The sequence below is a fragment of the Colletes gigas genome, unplaced genomic scaffold (genome assembly GCF_013123115.1).
Source record: "Colletes gigas isolate AHSC1104 unplaced genomic scaffold, ASM1312311v1 Colletes_gigas_Sc00008, whole genome shotgun sequence".
NCBI classification, from domain to species: Eukaryota; Metazoa; Arthropoda; class Insecta; order Hymenoptera; family Colletidae; genus Colletes; species Colletes gigas.
Window position 1 is genome coordinate 8,239,294 of NW_025106637.1, and position 22,159 is coordinate 8,261,452.

At 38.7% G+C, this 22,159-nt stretch overlaps 1 protein-coding gene across 8 annotated transcripts in view; it reads right to left on the reverse strand.

The window, feature by feature from the left end:
• Positions 1–22,159, reverse strand: part of LOC122396887 (trichohyalin) — a 99,455-nt gene that overhangs the window by 69,914 nt on the left and 7,382 nt on the right. For 4 of the 8 annotated variants that reach the window (XM_043395624.1, XM_043395623.1, XM_043395621.1 and 1 more), the window contains exon 2: positions 2,820–2,846. The exons of the other annotated variants lie outside the window; for them this stretch is intronic. In XM_043395624.1, coding sequence (XP_043251559.1) covers positions 2,820–2,846 — 27 coding nt within the window. The remainder of the gene's footprint in view (positions 1–2,819; positions 2,847–22,159) is intronic. 8 annotated transcript variants of the gene reach the window in all.

Here is a 22,159-nt window from a genome sequence, read left to right on the forward strand (position 1 = left end):
TTTGAGAAAATCGATTTGGAATTATTTGTGGGCCTGTCTGTTCGATGCGTACCATTTCTACTTGTTTCTGTGTAAATTGTTTGTGAACTAGCTAAACCAGATTCTGTACTTTTCTGTAGTCCTTTCTGAAAATGTTTAGATACAATGTGGTTGACACGACTATATCTATACCGTATTATTAAGAATTATATTTATCATCGGTGGTAATATTCTAATATTTTCCAACCGCTTCTTATTTATTTCTTTTCCCAATAGAATACTAGAGAGTAAAACAGTACTTCAGGCTTCAAGAAGTACGAACACTACGTGACTCTGACGGGAACTAGTTTCGATATTTATAATGTAACGATAACGAGCTTCCGAGAATACGTAAAATAGGTCGCAAACTGTCGCGTGTTTTTACCGAGCAACAAACCTGCCACTCTTTGATTTTCCTGAGGTCGTTGCACGATACATCGACCTCTTCCGGGACCCCCGGGCGCTTGTGCATGTTTTATAATATATTTTTTGTTTCGTACGCCTGGGAGTTGTAAACAGCATCGAATCAGATAGGCGGCTCGCGTACTCGCGCACGCGTCGTAAACGCGATGTTTATGTCGTCAGAGAATATGATAAGAATTGTGCGGAAACGTTCGCGTGTGACGTAAATTTCTAGCGAAACGAATGGCGGCATTTTCTCGCTTGAATGACGAATTTTTGGACCGAACGATAAAGGTAGGTTGTAAGAATGTAATCTCAAATTATTACAAAATCACAGAAAAATACATTAGTCTGCACTTTCGTGCAATTAGATGGCTCTGAATTAAACTATAAAAACGATTTGACATTTTGACAATTATATTTGACTTCCATATAAAAAAATTAATAAATGCTAACAATGAGATATAAATTGAAAGTTCAGTGAACATAAGCTTCCAACATATTGGATACATATTTATAATTTTTAGATAAAATAGATTTCAAAATTTTTAAATTTTTCGTACTATTTTTCTGACAAATATTTATAATTATTTTCAACGATTACAAATATTACATTCGTTTGTATTTTGCTAAAAACTCGATAAATTATAATCAACGAATGAATTTATGAATGAGAAGTAAAGGGAATTTATAAAGGGATTAAAAGTTTTTATTCGTTACTCGCGTGTAAAATGTCCTGTCGACCCGTTCCATTTAACAATATCCAGGAATAAATGTCAATTAGATCGGCCAGAATTTACATTCAGTTTCATTCGATATTTGCGAAGGAGGAAAATAAGAATCAAGATGCATCGAAGCATCTCGAGTGGCTGTCGTTGAAATAAACGCCACCTATTGCTACTATCAGTATTATAACACGGCGTTTCGTTTAAATGGAACGGTGGCCTACATACGCCACTGGAATGAGGTCAGAGAAAATCGCGAGAATTAGGCCAGGGGAATTTGCATCCGCGGAATTGGCGTTGCAGTTTTACGTTTCACGTTGTCCTTCGCGTTTGACGTCATCGATTCTTTCGCGCGTAGGTTGTAGTACATTGGAAAACTCGTTTTCAATTTTATTGTCGAACTAGGAAAATCGACCATCGTTCGCGAAACGCTTTGGGAATGATGTCTATCATATAATATCGTTAAAAAAAAGACGACTAAAGTTTTCTCGTAGGACTAAAAAAATATGAAAGAAACTAAAAGTTTAGATGTATTTTGCAAATTATATTCTTGGAAAAAGCGTAAGGAAAACTCGACTTTCTCAAAGGTTTTAAAGTAGAATAAATAATACGGTAGAATATACTCTTAAGAATTTTCAAGCGAATTCCGAGACTTTCCCAAATGGCAAGGGTAATTTCCGCGATGGTCTCCCATTTCTAGAACGAAGCACATAAAAATGTGGTTTCAGACGTCCGCTGGATGTCTCTCTCGACATTTCTATCGCATTTCTCGCGCTTTTCAGTCGTCACGCGATGACGGAAGATCGCGAACCGGTCGAAACGCCGAGATAACCGTGTTATGAACGAAACGACCAACATTTCGTGCCAGAGGAGACCGCTTTTATGCCAGAGCCCGGCTGACAAAGCTCGGTTCTCGCTCGGAAGATCGATCTGTGAGGTACGACGACCCCAAGAAACCAGAGACTAGTTTCTACGTTTGCGTTGTAATATTGGGCTTTGCGCGAGTCTGCAAGCCCCGCGCTAGCGAATCCCGAGGGTGAACGGGAAGTTCTCTGTCTGGGTGTCGACCTGGACTTCCTTCATTAACCCTTGCAATACCAATCCTTTTCCTGTTACATAGGCTGTCAAGGGTGGGAGATATTCCTTTACCCGTTAAATATAAAAATAAAAAAATAAAAATTTTTTTTATCAAGGGTTTTAAAATAAAATATTCTATTAAAAGTTTTAAAACGTGTTAAAAATAAACTGTTTTGTAACTTTTTTGAGAATACAGAACCTTTAAAAATAGGATTTTCTACAATTCTGGTATACATATAATTGTTTACTGTGTCTGCAGTATACATATTTGTTACAGGAACAACAAATAATTGTATTTTTAGTTTACATTGTATCGTACCATTTCTTTACGATTTATAAAAAATTGTTTTATTTGAAATCTAATTTTCAATCATTTTAGCGAGAATTATTAAAATAGTAATACGATGAGCATAAAGTGACTGTTGTTGAAATGTAAAAGGTGATGGAGACGATACTTTCGATAGCCATGATTGAGGTTGATGGTTGAACGACCTTAAATGTAGTTCTTAGATAATTTTATGAATTTCTACCGATGTAAATGTAAGAAAAGAATACTACACTAGACGTGCAAATAAGTAAATCGAAAAATTTTCATACCATTCTGTGAAGTCTAGTTCGTGTCAGCTAATGGTCCAAAAAAGATAAATTTGAAACATATAGTATAGCAGATATAGTCTGAGCAAGCATAGTTTATATTAATCTAAACGTTTCGACTTTTAATTCAAGTCCAGTTCAGTATACGACAGTTAATTGTTAATACATATTAAATTAATATAAATTAGCCAAAGAGATAAAACGTATAAAATTTGGAAAGCTTAGTCTTGAAACATATGTACGTTAACATAACAAAATAAATTTTAAAATAATATTTATATACCGAAGAGGGCTTAAATTAAGGGTCCAAACGTTCGAATCAAATAAACTATACTTATTCAAACTATGCTTGTTCAGTAAGCAACATATATACTTATACTAAAGATAAGTTTGAAACTTTTAAATATATTTTCACCCTTGTGACTATTATCTATCATATTGTTTTTTCGATGAAATATATTTTTTCAATCGGCCACGTAATGTGTTCGTTAAAAATGTTTTGAAAACCTGTCGTATAAATATTGTTCAATCTCGTCCAGAAAGACGGTGTAGCCTGATTCTACGACGTTATAAAATGATATCGATCTCTAAATTTATAAACGTTTATATAGGACATAAAAAGTAACATAAAATATAGTATACCTTACATACAAGAAAAAAAATGGTGTTATTTTTTGCATGCAACCTTATTGACAACAATTAATCAAGGTAAATAATGCTATAACGTAAAGTAAGAGTCATAGGGATTAAAGAGTGAACAATTCTTACGAAAAAGAATATAGTTCTGCTACTGACTATTGCGTGTCACGGCTATTTAAAATGCTACTTTTATTTACAAGACATTCTCTTTAGTTGCAGAAATTAACGAAGGAATAAAATTTGTGTCAATAAAATCTCTCTTGGTATTATTTTAGGAATTAATTGTTGCAGTGAAAAGTCTTGTCACCCATATATGGTGATAAATATTAAAACACATTTACCGTAACGTACAACATTTGATACAGAATACAGAATGAAAAATTATTAATATCGTTTAAAAAACTCAAGGCAACTTTCGTGTCTTGATAAAAAGAAATATTTATCGTATGCTGCTCTCGATACTGAACAACTTTCATTCGTAACATATTTTCATAGAGGAAATAGTTTAAAAAAGAAATTCAGATCATACAGTTGCATGACTTCCCTCGTACTTCCTCTTAATATCGTAAACCAATGGGTCTGGATCCGTTGAATATCGATAAATAAATAACGGAATATTATTTGACTTTCGTCTGGGTCGAGAAGGGAGAAGGTCGTGCACCTTTGATCTGGAATCTGAAACGAGAATCTCGCAGGAAACGTACTTCGCCGGAGGACCGAAGAAAATGGTGGCGCCAACTGCTCGGTGAGCAGAGGGCGAAGGGTGGCGAGGGGAAACCGATACCCATTCATAAAAATCGAACGCGCGAGACGTGGGAGGGGTGGGGGAGGGGGGAGGGGTGTCGTAGAAGGGGTTTCGAGTTACGAACTTTCAAAGACTCTTCTAACGGAGCTTTTAACGATCCGGCGAGGCGAACCTTGGACGATCGTGGCCCGTTTCGTCGTAAAAAGTCTTCCATCAAAGTATCCGCCTCCTCTCTGGTAACCCGTCACCCCTCCCCCCCCCCTCCCCCCTCCACACCCTTTAGCCCTCTCTTTGTCGAAGTCAACGGGGCTGTTATCGATCGACCACGACCGCCTTTGTCGTCCGAGTATTATGAAATCCATCTCGGTCTGAGCGTGTACCGACCGAACTGATTCCCCTGGCCATCGCGTCAACCGAACCAAATGGAACAATGAAACACTTCCGGTGTCCGGGGCGAGTTTCTGAACGACCGTCCGCGGGGGAGTTGAACCAATTAAGGGCACACGTTCGCCGGTGACACGATCTTACGAAGTATGCCACGAAATACGGGTGCCAGACGTCGGCCACTTTCGACGATTGTCTTCGCCCGACTTTTGTTTCGGTTCATAACGAGCTCTCTGTCTGGCCGCTAATTAATTTTAGGGACGGTACGTGTATTATCGCCGACGACCGGTTCGTTGAACCGACGCGACGGTTGAAAATTTTTGATAAACGACCACGAAACCTCGCGTCTAGCCTCCGTAAATGGGGCTTCTAAAGCAAGTGCGTGTACACTCCCGGTAAAAAATTACTCGGCAACGTACAGTGGATGAAATTTGTATGAAAACGCTATTATTTCGAATAAAAGTGGCAAGAATATCACAGTGATTCTGTTATTTCGGTTTGTAAACAAAATATTCCTGTTCAACGCACAGAAGTGACAGAAGTGAGAACTTTGACATCGATATATTGCCCTCTTTTTTTGTACATTGCACGTGATAAAATTCTCCACAAATTTTCTATTGGATAGAAATTCAAACAAATTCGTTTCCCCTTTGAAGCGCCTTTTAAATTCAATAACATTTTAACAAGGTATCCTTAACAGTACTCAGTAATATTCAAAGAGGAGCACACGCTGGCCAGCTAAAAAGTATTATAGAATATTTTAACATGAAAAAGAATTTTTTACTAATTTGAAAACGAGACACAACTGAATTCAATTACAAATTCTTGTCCAATAAGTCTATTTAGGATAACAGAAAAATTAGCATGGTAAGAGAACGAATTACAAACGTGATAACGAGGAATAATAAAAGGAACAATGATACTAAATAGAATTAAGTTCGCGAAGCTTCCAGCGAACTAATCTTAATTAGACGCGCCCGCCATTTGTCCCAGGATTAAACAAGACGTTCAAATAACGAGAATGGAATTTTAAATATCCGAGGACCGATGCGTTTCAGAGCTTTTGTTTGGCAAACTCGGTTACTCAGCGAGAAACGGTAAAAATTCATGCTGTAAACAGTGTTCCTATAATTATTGCGCTTAGCCATTAGCGTTTAGTTTCGTTCGTGGCTAGCTGAACCATGAAACTTCACGGTTCCTTACCCAGGGGATAATAAAATTTTACTATACAGCGGAGAAAACAAAGAACAAGTAACAGCGAGCAAGTTTGAAATCTAATTAAACCTTTACATCGTTAACCGAGTCTTTGTTTCATGCTCGATTTTCTTTTCGAGTAACGCGAGCTTTAATTGCGTTTATTCGGGCATTCGGGTAAAACTTAACTTCAATTAGCATTTCAACTCGGAATAATGCTCCTTTTGTCGAGGGCTTTCATTTATAACGTGGCAATTTTATTAACATTGTGCAACTAAAAAAAAAACTGTTCGTTCAATTTTAAAAAGTACAATGTTATTAGGTCATGTTCGAGGTTTAAGAAGAAAACTATACTGTATATGTACTGTGAAAGAATAAATAAATTTACACCTGCACCAATCGATAAAAATTAAATTTTCTTGCCTTTCTGTTTCGTGTGTTAAATTATATTTTAATCAACAGCCATTATGTTCACTGAATCCCAATCAATTTGACGCACGCGAAGAGTATGTTTCTCAGCCGAAGAAGGAAGTTCAAGACGGAGGAGGTTAACTTCGTGCTTTATTATCACGTGAGTACGCAAAAATCGTCGAAGTCGACGCTTTTACGGCCTCCGCGTGCGCTGCATAACGAATGGAACCGTGATAAAGCTTGGCCTGAAAACGCAAACGAGTTTCTTGATTACTAGGGGCTGCACAAGATATCAGTCTAAGATATCGAAATAAATTTCAACCGCGAAAAATATCGGGAAGATGGAAATAGAACTGCTGATGTTGATAGCAAGGAGAGAATTAATTTCTAAGAAAAGTTCCGATTGGCTCCAGATGCGCGAAAGATTGCATTAACAATTCCCATCAACGATAATAATAATTTAAAATTCACAGACATCTCCCCTTAAGAGACAACAATTGCAAAGTGCAACGCGTGTCAAACTGTCGCGACGTCTCTGCAAACGAGCAAGATGGCTTCCGGTAATCGCGAAAGACAATTATTTCGAGCTGCGTTGCTAGCGTTTAACGAGTCTCCCTTTCGTTTAATTCCATTTAGTTTAGTTAGATTAGATCGACGTCGGAGATTAACGCTACCCTCGAAGCGAGTGACGCGATTCCAATGATTTAGAGAAACATTCGCCGCTACTACCGAGCAAACGTTGCAATCCCTGCAATTGCAACACGAGGATTCCCCCGTTGCTAAATCCTTTCCCGGTTATTTCGTCAGAAAATTGAACCGTGAAAACCAATCAGAAAATGCTTAATCGCCGACCGTTCGACCGACGATAATAATAAATTCGCGATAGCAGTCGTTCGAATTAGAAGACACTAACGCCTGGATATTAATTGTAATTTTCTGTTTCTATATCGTCGATTAAGAACGGAATTTCAGGGCAATAAGTGGACCATGTTGATTAAATAACATTTGTGTTTCCAATTATACGTATACCCGTTTGACGAGAACGAAAGGAAAGTTCGCATTCATAAATCAAATTATTCGATAAAGCGATTTACGAACAATAGATTTCGTCCGTTCGTATCGGGTCTCGCGTTCACCTTTCGAAATTACTGCCTCGCGCGGATTGGCGGACAACAATTTCCATGGACCCGGCGCGGGAAATACAAAAGCACGAAACGAGACGTCCAGACGCCGACGCGCGGCAAACATTAAAAATTTTATACGATCGATAAGCTCGAACCGGCGTCTATTTTAATTCCTCCGCGTTCCAATATCGGCTATGCTTTCGAATTTAAAGAGAACGTAAACATTTGCACGGTCCAATCGGGCGAAGCAATATCCGTTTTAATTTTCGCTCAAATGGATGCGTTAGTGGACATTAAGTACGCCAAAATGAGGAACTTTCGTGGGGTGATTCGTGGGCGAACGTGATTGATTAGCCAGGAAATATTACGAACCATAGATAATAGTCGATCGCCGATGATAGAAGATCGATAACAAGCGTTGATCACCATTGACACCGTTTCGTCCCTTGTAACTTTTACAAATACCGTTATAAGAATTATAATTTATGGAAAACGCAATTTAATTACCTCGATACTAATAATTCCAAATTGAGCACAATATAAAAAGGTTCATTTCTCAAATGAAGATTCTGAATCCTTTTTATTTGGAGACGAAAGGAAAAAGATTAATTTGTTTTAATTTTACTAAAAAATATGCCGCCGAAATTAAGAATGATGTTTTAAATTTACGTATGAAATTTCGAGGAAACATTTCTTAAGGAATTTTTTTCTCGAAAACGCGTAAGAATTCGGTGGCATGTCTATTCACCAAAAATGATTGTAATTGACCCCCTCAGCCGAAAATAATTTTCCCAAAACGATTTGAAATTTTTTAATTTTCTAGAAAAATTTGTCCACCTTTCTGAATTTTTTTCTCGAAAGTGCGAAGGATTTCGGAGGTATCCGTATTCACCAAAAATGATTGTAATTGACCCCCTTAGCCGAAAATAATTTTTCTAGAACGATTTGGGAAAAATTTTTTTCGACGAAAAATTTCAGTGAAACATATCAACGTATGGTCAGACATTATATTACGGAATTTTTTTCTCGAGACTGCGTAGGAATTCGGCGGTATGACTATTGACCAAAAGTGATTGTAATTGACCCCTGCAACTAAAAATAATTTTTTTAGAACGATTTGAAATTTTTTTTTTCACCGAAAAAAGGCCCTTGTCGATTTTTCTTAAAAATTCGTTTAATACAATAAAGTATATAAAATTCCGGATAACCGGGTGCCGGAAAATCGAAACTGAACAGTAAAATTTATGTGAACGTACGCGTTAAGACGACTATTGTATTTCTTGAACGTACCACGTATTTGGAGGTGGGCGTTAAAAGAGTTAAGATAAACTCGACTGAACCCTTGCAAATTGTTCGTCATTCAAAAATTAGTGACCAGAAACGACCCTTGGTTCGTTGTAAACACTCAATTACTCGTTCCCTTCAGCATGAAACAGTTTCGATCGCGGCAAGGGTTAACGAGGCTAGACGCAGAGGGTGGTTCTCTGCGAATGAACCTTTTCACTGGGACAGCCTCGACTCGACCTCGAAAACCGACATTATTTCGCTCGATTCTACCGCTGTTTAGGGTGGCATCGACGATACACGAGCTGGTGGGAGGTTCGGAGAGCCGGAAAACTCGAATGCAACCCGCTTGCAGCCCCTCTACGTTGTAGTACGAGCGTTCAGCGGGACAAGGGTGTGTGGAAGGAAGCACGATAAGGGTGTGCAGTGCATGTGGGTGGGAGAACGAGGGCGGGAAATGGTGAAACAGAGGGATGGTGAGGGTACATGGAGTCCGTGCGGGGAACAAGAGGGACGTAGGAGAAAAGCAGACGGAAACAGGGTCACACAGAGAGGGCAGGAGAGTAAGGGAGGCCCAGGGTGCGTAAAAAAGAGCGAAAAAACGCGAGTGGAGAGAGCAAGAGGGGAGGGCATACACGAGAGAAGGAGAGAAATGGTTGGAAGGGAAGAGTTCCTGTCGCTCGATAACGCCTCTGCTTCTGCTCCGTCATCATTCTCCCTTCCTCTCTCATTTCCCTACACCCCTACACGTTTCCTCCTTCCTGGGTTTCTCAAAATCTTGACTTATTCTCAAATAAATATATCGTTCTCTAACAAGCATATATTTATATTTAAATTATATCGAGGAGATACAGACTTTGGATACATGTTTTTTTGGCAAATCGATTTCGAGCTTCTTTTTAAAATTCTTCGTTCGACGAGAGAAGGAGTATATTAAATTTAATAATTTTTGATCGTACAATTGTACATTTTTGAAAACGCGGGGGAACAAGGCTACTTGGGTTTGAGTTTCGAAATGAAACTTTTAAACGCTTCTCGTACCGAGCTTTTATCGCGATGGGATCTATGCATCCGTCATGGAACATCCTCCTATTCCATATTGAGTTTCTCGGTGGAAACTTACAAAACTACTTTACCTAGTTTACCCCGTGGAAGGTTCAGAAGAACGATTCTAAAAACAGGTGCGGAAAATTACGATTTCCTCCTGCTTGACTCCGCAAAAAAAGGAAATTAAATTCGAGGCATTCTCGACGTGGTACTGAATAAAATCAACATCTAATCCATCTATCGCGATTGCATATAAACGTCAGTTAATGTTAATACACAATTTCATTATTTCTATGTCCATTTCGAGATATTGAAACAGCCATCAGTAAATGCTTGTAAAACAATTTCTTACAAGCCTTTGTACTTTTATTTAATTTCAATATTTTGATTATTTACAACGACACCACTCACCACTTTGCGATTTATCATTTTCCTTTCACGTGTTTCTTTCCTACAAACAGCTTTACACATTTCCACTTTATTTCACAAATTATTTAAACAGGAATTAATTCTGATCATTACTAAAATAATAAATGTTTTCACAGAAATACTGGCTCTTTGTTGTTGATTTCGAGTACAACACCTGCCATTGCCACATCGCCCGCAAAATGTTTTAATGCTCTGTGGAAAAGTCACGGGGTTTTCAACCAGACGCTCTTTCGTTTTCGATAAAACTGGCTGGCCCGAGTCTGGAGTCGCCGTATCGCGAGCACGGCCGAGAAATTGCGGCAATGCATCAAGCGTGGCAATAGTAATTATGTTGCCCGGTTGGAAAATGGCTTGGCAAGTACGGTATCTGCTGCAAGGATCGCAGGGGGTAGAGCAAAAATTGCTCGATATTTGTGTAAAGGCAAGTCCACAATTGCGACGGACCAGCCAGTATACTAAGTATAGTCTGAAGAAAGAAATATCAGCCCTGAGAAGAATACTTTATAATTAAGAAAACGTTGTTCGATACGATACACGCGATACTAAATTCTCCCTAGAGAAGTAGCACGTTTCAAAAATCGATTTTTGTATCGAATCTTTTGATAACCCAGAATTTTAAGAAAGTGCATTTAAAAGATTTTAATAAAAATTGTAAAACTATCAGAACTGTGATCATTTTATTATTAAATTATAACTCCTCAAGTTAACTCTGTGTAACCTCGTATATTATTAAAGTGTAGTTTCAGTTTCTCGTTATTGTGCACCACTGTACCTGTAAAACAACAGTTGAATGTACGAAAGAAGAATAAATAAAATACCTAGGCTTGATAGCTCGACATTAGTCTTTGCCATCCTTTCGTAGTTTTACTTTGTTTAAAAATGTATCAGAAATACCAGTAATTTAAGTTATAGGCCCAAGGGATAATCTAATCGTCTGGTCTTATTACTGCCATTCGCGTTACGGACGTGATATTAAACTTGTTCAAGTGTATGTACATTGGTAATGACAGTAAAGTCATTACTGAGAGTAGAATCGTAACAACGCAGAGTTGGAAAGACTACCGAGCGCCATGTTATTAAAACACTAAAAATAATTAATTGACGATTTTTATTTTAGAACGGTTTCAACTCTTTTGTAAGAAGCGTGTGACTGAGGAATTGTTTAGGGGGTCAATGTTCCTCGAACGAGCGTGGCAAAAGTGGTCCTTCGGGTCGGTGACCTTTTTGTTTAGATTTAAGTCGCGAGTTATGTGTATAATCCATACACATAAACATACAGTAAAGTTAAAAGTGTCCAAAATTTGAATCCTAATGCTACTCATCCTTGACACCTTACACTTTTGTTTAAATCTTCCTCGTGAAAAAATATAACCCTTGATTCAACTAGAAAACATAATTTCTTCCAACACGAACTTTACCTAATTTCATAAAGAAACGTTCGCTTTATCTATTAAAATAGTATTATTCTTTTAAATAAGAAAAGGAAGAAAAATTCGAATTTTACACGCGTCGACCTCAGTTATCGCGTTACAAAATTCCGAAAACGCCCCAGTTTTTCCTCGTCCAAGTTAGAACGCTTCTCAGCTCGGGTCTGATTTTTCATTCTTCGTGCTATACTTTGCGACACGGAACAGAACCGGCTCCAGACACGGGACAAAGACACCTCGAGACTCCAGGCTACGTCTCACACTCTGAATCGTACCAGGCACCTACTTCTGTACCTTGCGAGTGCGTTTGTTCGCCAATGAGAGACAGAAAGCACGAGCCTGCAGCAACGTTATGTATTATGTTTGCGTGGCTCGGTCATACACAACACGATGTCAGTCAACGTTTCGCAGTTATGGTAACGGAGTCTAAGTTTGTTAAGTTAAATTCTCTGATTTCGCGATGAGACGAGAAACAGAGTGGGGGAATAGCTCGGTAGCCTTGAACGGTCAATTCATTTTGCTTCAACGCGAAACAATTCGAGATTCGTGCAGCTCGCGGAGGTAGGGAAACGAAACGTATCGCTTTGATTATTCCGGTTCGCTGGTTGCTGTTTACGTTGTCGACGATAGTCAGCATAGTGAAATAGAATAGGAAACAGAGACAGTTGTTCGGACGTCCATTAGTAACTCGAACCAACATTGATCGCGATTCATAGATAATACGACAGTTCGCTCCGCGTCGAGAACTCCGGGAAGCGATAAAGATAACTTTGGTGTAGCTCGCGAGGGCAAATGTGTTGCAACTCGCGAGGGATTATTGTAGATTCGATTGAATACGTGCCTACATGGATGCAGAGTATTGTGGTTATCTACCATTTTTCATACGAATCCTCTAGAAATGTTTGCTAGTCTATTCGCAACAAATGACGTGTTGGTACATCAGAATGGCCATCTTCGTCGATGATGCATACTAGTACATCAAACATGAATTGATCTGTTTCGCTGATAATATTATAATAGTGCTCACACTTGGAGTATGACTGTTTCACGACCTGAATTTTGTTGAAAGCAAAAAATTTTAATCGAAATGGAGATTATAACAACAGTATAAATAAAATAGATGCAGATGAAAAGGAAGAAATTTTCAATATTTTTAAACAAAAATTACTGGGTAAGTTAACCAGTAAATGTTGTATAAGCAGAAGACCGTACTATAATCACAACCAAAATTGAAACTACCCATTTCTCAAAGAATGAAAAACGACGAAACAATAAAGTGCCATTTTGCATTGAATATTTCAAACATGTTATTTTGTTACAAAGATAGTTCATCGTCAGAGGGTTAAAATCGATGCTACTGAGAGCAATATTTTTCTAAATATAAAACTTTTAATATAAATATTGTTTTAAACATAAACATTATACTTTCCTCCTTGTACAGGGTGATCGTGTCGTGACGACCTTAAATACTTCCCCTGTTGACGTTATAAAAAAAAGTAGATCAAGCACAAATTGTTTGTTTCGAGGGGGAAATATTGTCACAAGTAAATTACAATTACAATTGCAATGTATCTTTTGCTACGTGTTGTTAATCGAACAGTTTTGCTCAAAACTATTGAAATGCATTTCCAGTGCCTCGAAACGAAATTCAGCAGACTGCTGGTCAAGATATCGTATAAGCTATGAATGGTATTGCGAATTATCGGTGAAAAGCTTCCACTCGTATTGCGAATGTTACTCGGGGATAATTTTCATGGTTTCGTGGAGTAGCGTTTATCGGCGTTGCGTGCCAGCTGGGCACCGATAACACGCAATGTTGCAAACGTGGTTACGATTTTCTATTACAATATTACGTTCTGCCGTAAGTGTGAACTAAACTTAAAAGGATCTCGCGTGCGACGAGTCTACCGTGTGGTACTGATATCGCGCTATGTTCCGGTATCGTCGCTTTAATCAAACGCTGCGCATTTATAGATGCGGTATGCTCTGTTATTTATAGACTCATGGGCTCGATTCACGGAGACACATCGAATTCCAGCGCTCAACGGCTAGGGATGTTTGATCTTTGTAAAAGAGCTGATTCTGTAAACGATTTTCAAACGAAACGACTGGAATTAATTCGATAAAAAATCTCTGTTTTATATTCAGCGGTTGGCTTTGTTTTATCGGTCTTAATTATATACATTAACATTAGCTACCAACAAAACACGGCAGTTATGCGAAAAATTTGTATTAACGTGTAAGCTAAAAAACTTTCTCCCAGGAGATTGTAGTTGCCAACCTAAATGTAATTTGATTGCGTTTATCGCGATTACTTCTACAAATTGCATCGTGATTACATTGTAACTACACTGTAATTACATGGCGTAATAATTTACGAGAATGATTACAGCACAATTTCGTAATAATTGCCGTGTAATTATAGTATTTTGCAGAAGCAATTCGGGTGATTGCATTTCGCCCAACACTGTTGCTAACGGTATCTCAGATCTCAAAAATTTTTAAGTTGAAGCAGATTCATATACACGCGACACGAAAACAGTATTTTTGATTCCACGGTGAAGCTGAATATTCTGTTCGTTGTTAATCGATCGTTGACGGTCCGATTTAGCTGAAACGCGATTTTAAACTTGCGAACGTCGATACTTTACGAGTTGCATTCCCGATACGGGCTCGTTGCATCTCTGGTGTTTCACCGTTGCATCGGGAACCACTAAACCGCGATCCTCTTTACTGCATTACCAACTGCTGAGCTTTATTGCCTGTTTATGATCTCATCCGATGCATCGTCTACAATTTAAAGGCTGTTCGGATAAACGAGCGCCGCTAAAACGCGCGTAAACGCCCTCGGAGAATATTCGTGTCGTTTGCCCGAGTGGAAAATGAGTGGCATGATCGCGCGGAGGCGTCAAGAAATTTTAAAACGCGCCACCAATCGTGCCCTAGGGACGATCATTTTATGAAACTCCTAAACTCGACTTTTCGCTTTTTGTAATATGTCTATTCGAAATTAAATTTGAATATTTTATAGCACGTCTGACATGATTTGGACCGTTGAGATGCACGTTGAAACGTCTCGAAACTTTGTTTTACTTCTACGTGATAAATTTCCTCTCCATTTTTCCACATGAATTTTATAAAGAAAATAGCAATTTTACTGCGAAACATGATTTTTATTAGTTTCTCATCTCATTAAAGGCTACTCGATAAATAAAATTTATGAATTTTTATGGAAACAGGGTTACAAATTCGTTCTGTTGGTTAAAAATATTTTCCTGAGATACTTTTCCTTGAACTTTTAGAGTATGTAGAAAGAAACTGATCCTTTCGTTTCCGAAACTCAGGAGTGCCTCGTGAAATCTTTCTTCTCATAAAAAGAAGAGTGTTCCTGAATTTCCAAAACAGAGACGCGGGATCGTCGTTGCCAAATTGAAACATGATGAGAAACAGGACCACGGGGTGTGCTAGTGATTTTTCGTTCTGACCCCTCGCGTTGCTCCTGTCCGTCTGGCGAATACAGGTCGCGTGGAAGAATAGAACGTCACCGATAACGCCGGTCGGAAACATCGATCGTAAAACGCCGAATAAAAGTGGAGTTTATCGTGTGTCCCCGGCATAACCCAGATGTTCTGGAGCGTGACCCAGATATAACAACAGAAACGATTTTTGGTTTTTGTTCTAGCGAGTTACGTTAGATGCGAATGATGCAATCGTCTGTGGCGAAAGTACCATTCTGCTGGGAGGTTTCCATCTTCGCGATAGAAAATTGGAAGCCAAAGAGATAAAATAGTTCTCGAAGATACGCGAAAATCGATGGAAGAGAATCTTAACGAAAGGAAATGTAATATACAGCAATGCTCGGATAACTGCAAGTCATTTTCGATCGGATAAATGAACAGTGGCCGTCCTTACTAGCTAGAGAGGACTTTGACACATCAAAGAGGCTCAGTGTAACCTGATCTGAGCTCGAATATCGGTGAGACAATGCAAATATGAAACTTTTATATTTTTTATAATTTGTTATAATTGATATAATTTGTTTTTAACCGGCTTTTAATGGAGCATAAGATTCTATTTCATTTGATCGAATAACAAAACGATCGTTTAAGGATTAATTGGTACGACGACGTCTGACAAAATTCTATTCCAACTGCAGTCGAAGCATAAACTCATCCGTCATCTGTAGAATTCATGGTTGCTCGTATTATCGGAAAAACGAACTAGCGAGTCGCGCAAAAGCTGTCGGCGACGAACGAAATGAGAAAAAAAAAAGTTTCGACAGTTGCGCGTCTTACTTCGAGGCGCGCATGTGTCGCGCGGTTCGATCTGCAACCGAAATGAATTTTTTTTTACCAGCGAATAAAAAACGGAGAACGGAACGAAGGGCACAGAAAGAAACGACGAACGAGCAGAATAGCTGAAATAACACATATGGACCATCGTACGTCGTTCGAAACGAATTATTTTCTCTTCTCATATAAGGTTATTGCATAACTTTCCCGCATTTAGTTTACAACAACTTTCTCCAACTTATACGCTTTAAAAGTACCGCGATTAAAATTTTAAATCTGCTTTTTTTACAGTTTAACCGTTTAAAAGTATTGAAAAAAATTGACGGAGTTATGGAATATTATCTAGAGCATGTTAAATGGTTAATTTTCGAAATAGAATGAACTTTTTGATTGAGAATTTTTGTAGCACGTTTTTAGATTTGCTATTTCTAAATAAATACGTTTTGATTCTGAAACGATTAAAAAATCACGACGCTATTGATTTTGTACGTGTGTGCTCTACGTCTCATGAGCTTCGATGGCTGACATACACGGAAATAACTCCGGGGGTCATCCCGTTAAGTAATCTGATATAGATTACGGAATCGATATCAAGGATTAATCCACTTCGTCGTTGTACAGTAAATTTAGACGCAGTTTTTTTTTTAGAACAGAAAAGAACATTTCCGAGAGCTAAAAGTATATTTGTGACAAAAGAGAACCACACGCTCTAATTGATTTTCAAAATAAGTGGTCCATGTCTCAAGGTCATTGTAATCGGTGAAGTAGACGTTTACCATTGCGTGCGCTGTTGGCATGCAATTTAATCGCGAACGTAACAGGATTTTGCAAATGGCTTGTGCATTGCAGCCGTTCAGCCTGAATTGTCTGACAGTCGACGTTATAATAATCTTTGTGCACATTAAGGACACTAGAGACGGGTGACGTGCACCGAGAACGCGACGCCTGGCACGATGTGCAAGTAACGTCCTGTGACACACTGGAAGTCGCTTCTTCATTAACCCATTCGTGGTTCACGCGTACACATCCCTTCAAAGCATGATTTATAAGCGGCTAGACTCGCGGCGTGGAACGAAACGCATCCAGGACGGAAAGACTATGCACGTCGGGGCGTGGAATGGAACTTGAACGTCGCTGGAAATTCCAGAGGCGATTGAAAGAAATTGTTAATCGTGAATAATCGAAGGAACGAAACTCAAAAAGCGACTGATACAGTAAAATTTGTATTTCGGAATAATAACGTTACTTTGGAGCTTGGAGACACTAAATTTGTAGAAGGATCCTCTTTAAGTAATTGTTCGTTATTGTGTACCTCAAATAATATAATTCGATGTAAATCCCCCAATAATGTGATTCAATAGAAATAAATAAATATTTTCTCTCGAGGACATAATAAAATAAACTCAAACATTTCTTCTAAACACTTTGTTGGATCGGAAAATTAATAAGCCTCGCAGACGCAATTTCTTTGCTCTTGATTTTCGATTTGCCCTGTCACGTAGGACCAGCACTCAAAATTTCTTGCAACAGTAGCCAAATACCCTGTACGTGAGGGTGGAAGAGAGAGAGTGAAAGGGGTAGGGAGCGTGTGAATGCTGTACACGTCGTGTAAAGCGCACTGCACACGTCCGTCTATATCGATCGGCCTAAATATATCGAGGCGGATTATTAGAGAGAACCTATGCCACGCGGTCTAACTATGGCACGACCGCATTGTTCCTCGGGGTTACAGTGAACGTGTCTCTCATGGACTTCGAAAATAAACTGATCGATCGATGCGTACCCACCAGACCCGTCTATCCATGTGGTAAGTACATCTCCGTGTGTGTGTGTGTGTGTGTGTGTATTTCACACTATCCGCTGGACGAAACTTCGAAATTTTCCGACAATGTATCGCCACCTGACACCAAGAGCTTTCGGCCAGAATTTCGTTGCAACGCAATTTCCGAGCAAAGAAAATTTAATATTCCGCGAGGACAGCGTCCCAAGGGTATTTTGGTCGCTTGTCGTTTCAATTTATGTTAACTCGTAGCCTACGCGAAGAAAAAACCAAAATGCCCCGGGGTTAAGCTGCGCTATAGAGTTATGGCATAATTTGCACTTACGGTCGTCCGCGCAAAGAACGTGCAACAGCGTGAAAATTAATTTTTTGACGGGAAAAAACTGCGACTGATCTCGGTTACACGTAAGGAACATCAGGGAAAATTTCCTCGTTGCAACCATTGCTTCCTGTATCAGAAATTAGACGAATGTTGCTTCTATTTTCTTTTTATTCTTGGTATCTTGGCGAAAGGTTTTACTTTACGCTAACATTCAGAGTAGAAATAGATCTCTAAAAGATCTTTAGAAAAATGTCAAGAATAAACATTATAAAATGGATTTTTTTACTTCAATATTAATTTTTGATTCCAACGAATATTCCTCGTTAGTTTCCATCAAAAACAATCCAAAATTTGTTTTAAAAACTTCCTCGTACAACCGACAGTTTTCGAAACAACACCAGAAGGTTGGAACAATGAAGGGTGTTTCAATCCTTAAATTTGAGTTACTTTTGACTGCTCCTCGAACCTAAAAAGTTTCATCAAAATCTCATCGCAAAGAGGACGTTACGTTAACGAGAGACTTCAGGAGCTGTTTCGCGAAAAAAGAAGATATCGAGGCGACCTTTTCGGGTACGTAACGCGTGCACTCTTAACGCTCTGCTTGTCGCCTCGGTACTGAAAGTACAGAGCGGAAAAACGGCCAAGAAAAACGGTGGAAAAGGAAACGAAAAAACGGACAGGCATTAGCGGAGCTAAAAGATTTAAAGACGAGATCTTTTACCCAGATTTGAAGATTTCATGGCAACGTCACTTTTTTCGACCCTCACCCATTCGTTCAATTAAGAGAATACAACCTTCCCGGAACATTTACAACATATGAAGGAACAATAAACTATTGGAAGGGATAATTTATACCACGATTAAATTGATTTATTATTTCAATCTTCAATATCAATGGCATGGATAATATTAGAGATTCTATCATAAGGGAAAATAAATATAAAAGATCCAATTACTGTCACTTGAACAATCAATTCTAATAGTATTGCATTATTTTTGTTGAATTTCAATTGTTTTGTGCACAACTTTGTCTTATTCGGTATTTGATATACGACAATTTAGAATGGCGATAAGTGGATAGATTACAGTAAATGGGTTCTTCACCCTAAGTCCTCTTCCCTTGCATTATGTACTAAAAAGTTCATAAAGTATATGAATAAATATTGAAGATATCTAACGTCTACATTTTAATTAACTGTTTTAAACACTTTTGAGGTCTATTAAATTTGATAAACCGATACTTCTGGAGTTATATTTTCCAATATCGATTCATACTTCATTTCACTGACTTTGTAGCGGCCAGAAACTAAAATCCCCAATATCAATTAAAATTTCGTTCAAAGGAATTTCATCGCAGTCTGCGTTACGTTATCGGAGCGTAAAAAATGTTATTGTTCGAATTTGTCGGTTAATTTTTGTTGAAAGTTACAGATCATTCAGAGAAATCGGCAACGAGAACAAAGAGAATCTCGCAAGTGTGAAATTTTCTTTCGCTGTTTTATGGCGATCGTCGAGAACGATGATAAACGAGACGACAGCGACGTGAATCGCAAAAAAAGAGAGGAAGCGCCGGACAAAAAGGGTAAAAATGGCACAACGGCCGAGGGAAGAGTTTCTGGGAGCCAGGCCACCTAATTCAGACTTAGATACAAAAATAATTCGGGTTACTGGGTTATCGATTCCAGAAAAAGAAACTGCCGCCTAGGGGATCCGTTGCTTCGAAATAAAATTCCGGAAAGTATCGCGCAAACGTTTACCTTTTATCCTCGCTCGAGCTTCGATGACCCTAATGCGATCAGCTTCCCTTTAAATTTTCCCTAGATATAATTCGATCGATCGATTCCGTTATTCCGACCTTCGATATAGCTTCAGCACCCGAGACATTTCGAACTAATCTGTAGTTACTCTTGTTGACTGGTTTAAAGATAATTATCATTAAAGAAGATCGTCATTTTCTAATTTTCATTTCGTATAAATTAAAAAAAATATAATTCTATTACGCAAGTAATTTTATTCGAAATAAAATATACCGATCATCCAATAACAATAAATTCAGAGTTTGAATAATAAATGCTCTATTGAATTCAGGATGCAAAAAAGTTTGAATCGGTTTGTTAACACCGAAGATAACGAAGGTCGCAAAATTATGCAATTCACCGTGCACGTTGCTCCCGAGCGATGTTTAAAAATTCGTCTTGGGTCAACACGCTCCGCCATCGATAACAGTGTCTCGTACTGTACCAAAGAGGGAACAATGCAACGGACCATGGTAATTCTCAAAGGCTAAATCTCCCCTGTTCTGGCCGACATTGTCTTCCATTCGTTCGGAGCAAATAACGCCAAAGCCCCACGGGTATTCAATTCGAAAACGTCGACGCGGCGCCGCCGCCAGCAAAAGGAAAGCTAACGAGAGACATTCAGAATCCGTTTTTTCTGAAACAGGACTTACAACAGCTCGGTAGAGTCCGTAATGTATGCGAGGGAACCATTCACGTAACGAAACCAGACGACGAAACACCAGGATATGGGGGGATGGAGGGGAGATGGGAAGATGTTCCCGACGACGGAGTAAAAACGGCCAAGAGGACGAACCAGACTCGTTTCGTGAGATTGAAAAGAATTTGAAGGGGAGAGTACGGGGTAAATGCAGGCAACGGAAGTGGAACAATAAGTTGCTTCTGTCGAGGGAACGCGTTCAAGACTTTTTTTTTAAATTCGAGGGTCAAGAAGTTTTGTTATATTGAATGTAGTTTTTCGTCCGGCAATTAAGGTCGAGGACCATCGTCTGCATAAATTATAACGACGAAAATTTTATAGCATCCGGAGGAAAAAGTATCGGGTCAATAAATTATTTTTTTAAATTTTGTCAACACTTTGTAAAAATAATATTTTTACGGACATTTATTTTATTGCAGACGATAGCGAGCCATTTATTATAGATCGGTCTATCGATTTCTGAAGCATCGTGCGAACTACGCGAAAGTATGTGCAAAGTTCTATTCGAGGTTCTGTAAGACCGTTGATTTTTCGAATTTTACCATAATCCTTTCAGCATAATGTTCTTAAGTAGCTAAAGTAGGCAGACTTCCTAGAGTTCGTCGTGCAATATTACAATGTATAGGACGTTCGGTTCGAAGTTCTACAGCGCAGTTAATTTACCAAATTTCAACATAATCCTTTTAACGTGACGTGCATTAAATTTGAAACTTTGCGAAAGTAATAAAGAATAAAAATTAATTTTTTTAAACCTCTGAGCCAGGCAATTTAACTTAATAATTTCTTCTTGGTCACTTAATTACTTTTATACTAATTGTAAGAATTGATTATATAAAAAACTTGTATATTATGATTATATAAAAAAGGCTTTACAATCATTTTAATGGGAGATTCTAGAGGCCAAAATAAGACGAAAATGCGAAGACGAAGACTCCAGGCAAGTATGCATTATTTTTATCTAAAATAAAACTTTCATTTCAGAAATATTAAAATTTACCGTTCATTTACTTTTGTTACCCACCCTATTTTCAGTTCGCTTAAACTCGTTCATTCGACAGAGCGATTTCAAAGTTTCCCCTGGCATTCGAAGCGTTAATATTTTTTCGAAGCACCCACTGTTTCTCGATCATTTTTAAAGCAGCCAATTTCCGATTCTGGAGACGCAAACTGCGGCCATATAAATTCAGCGAACCGACGCGACGCCGGAGGAAACGGGCAAAGAAAAGCATCGAGAAAAATCGATACATCGGAAAGCGGACTGCTGGAGGATATTACCAGGCTCTGTTTCCTAGAAAATAAACGAACGAGCTTTAATATTCCACGCGACCCGTCCCGTACACCGTGTAACACCGTGAAAATCGACATAATTTTAAAACGCTCAAGCCTTCGTCGGAATAATACGGGTTTTCTTTTCATTCTTCGTCGCGGCGCGAAGATCCGTCTTCGGTCCTGGCTTTCTTTCTCGAGTTCCTTCCTTCGGATTCGCTCGTTGGTTTCACCGTGGTGAGAACGTTTTTCGCCGCATTGCCTCGCAAGCAAAAACCGAGGAGAACTGGTCGTACATTAGGGGAGCAAAACCCGTTGATGTTTTTTTCCCCCCTTTCGTGATTCAACGTGTACTCGCGGAGTCGAACTTCTCGATTTATGCGAGAAACGTCAGAGTGCGACCAGGCGAGCTTTGCGTGTAATTGCCACGCTCGAACACATTTCTCTCGCGATTTTTTTACTCCGATAATTGTGTCTAGTTACGGCGCTTAAATTCGTTATTG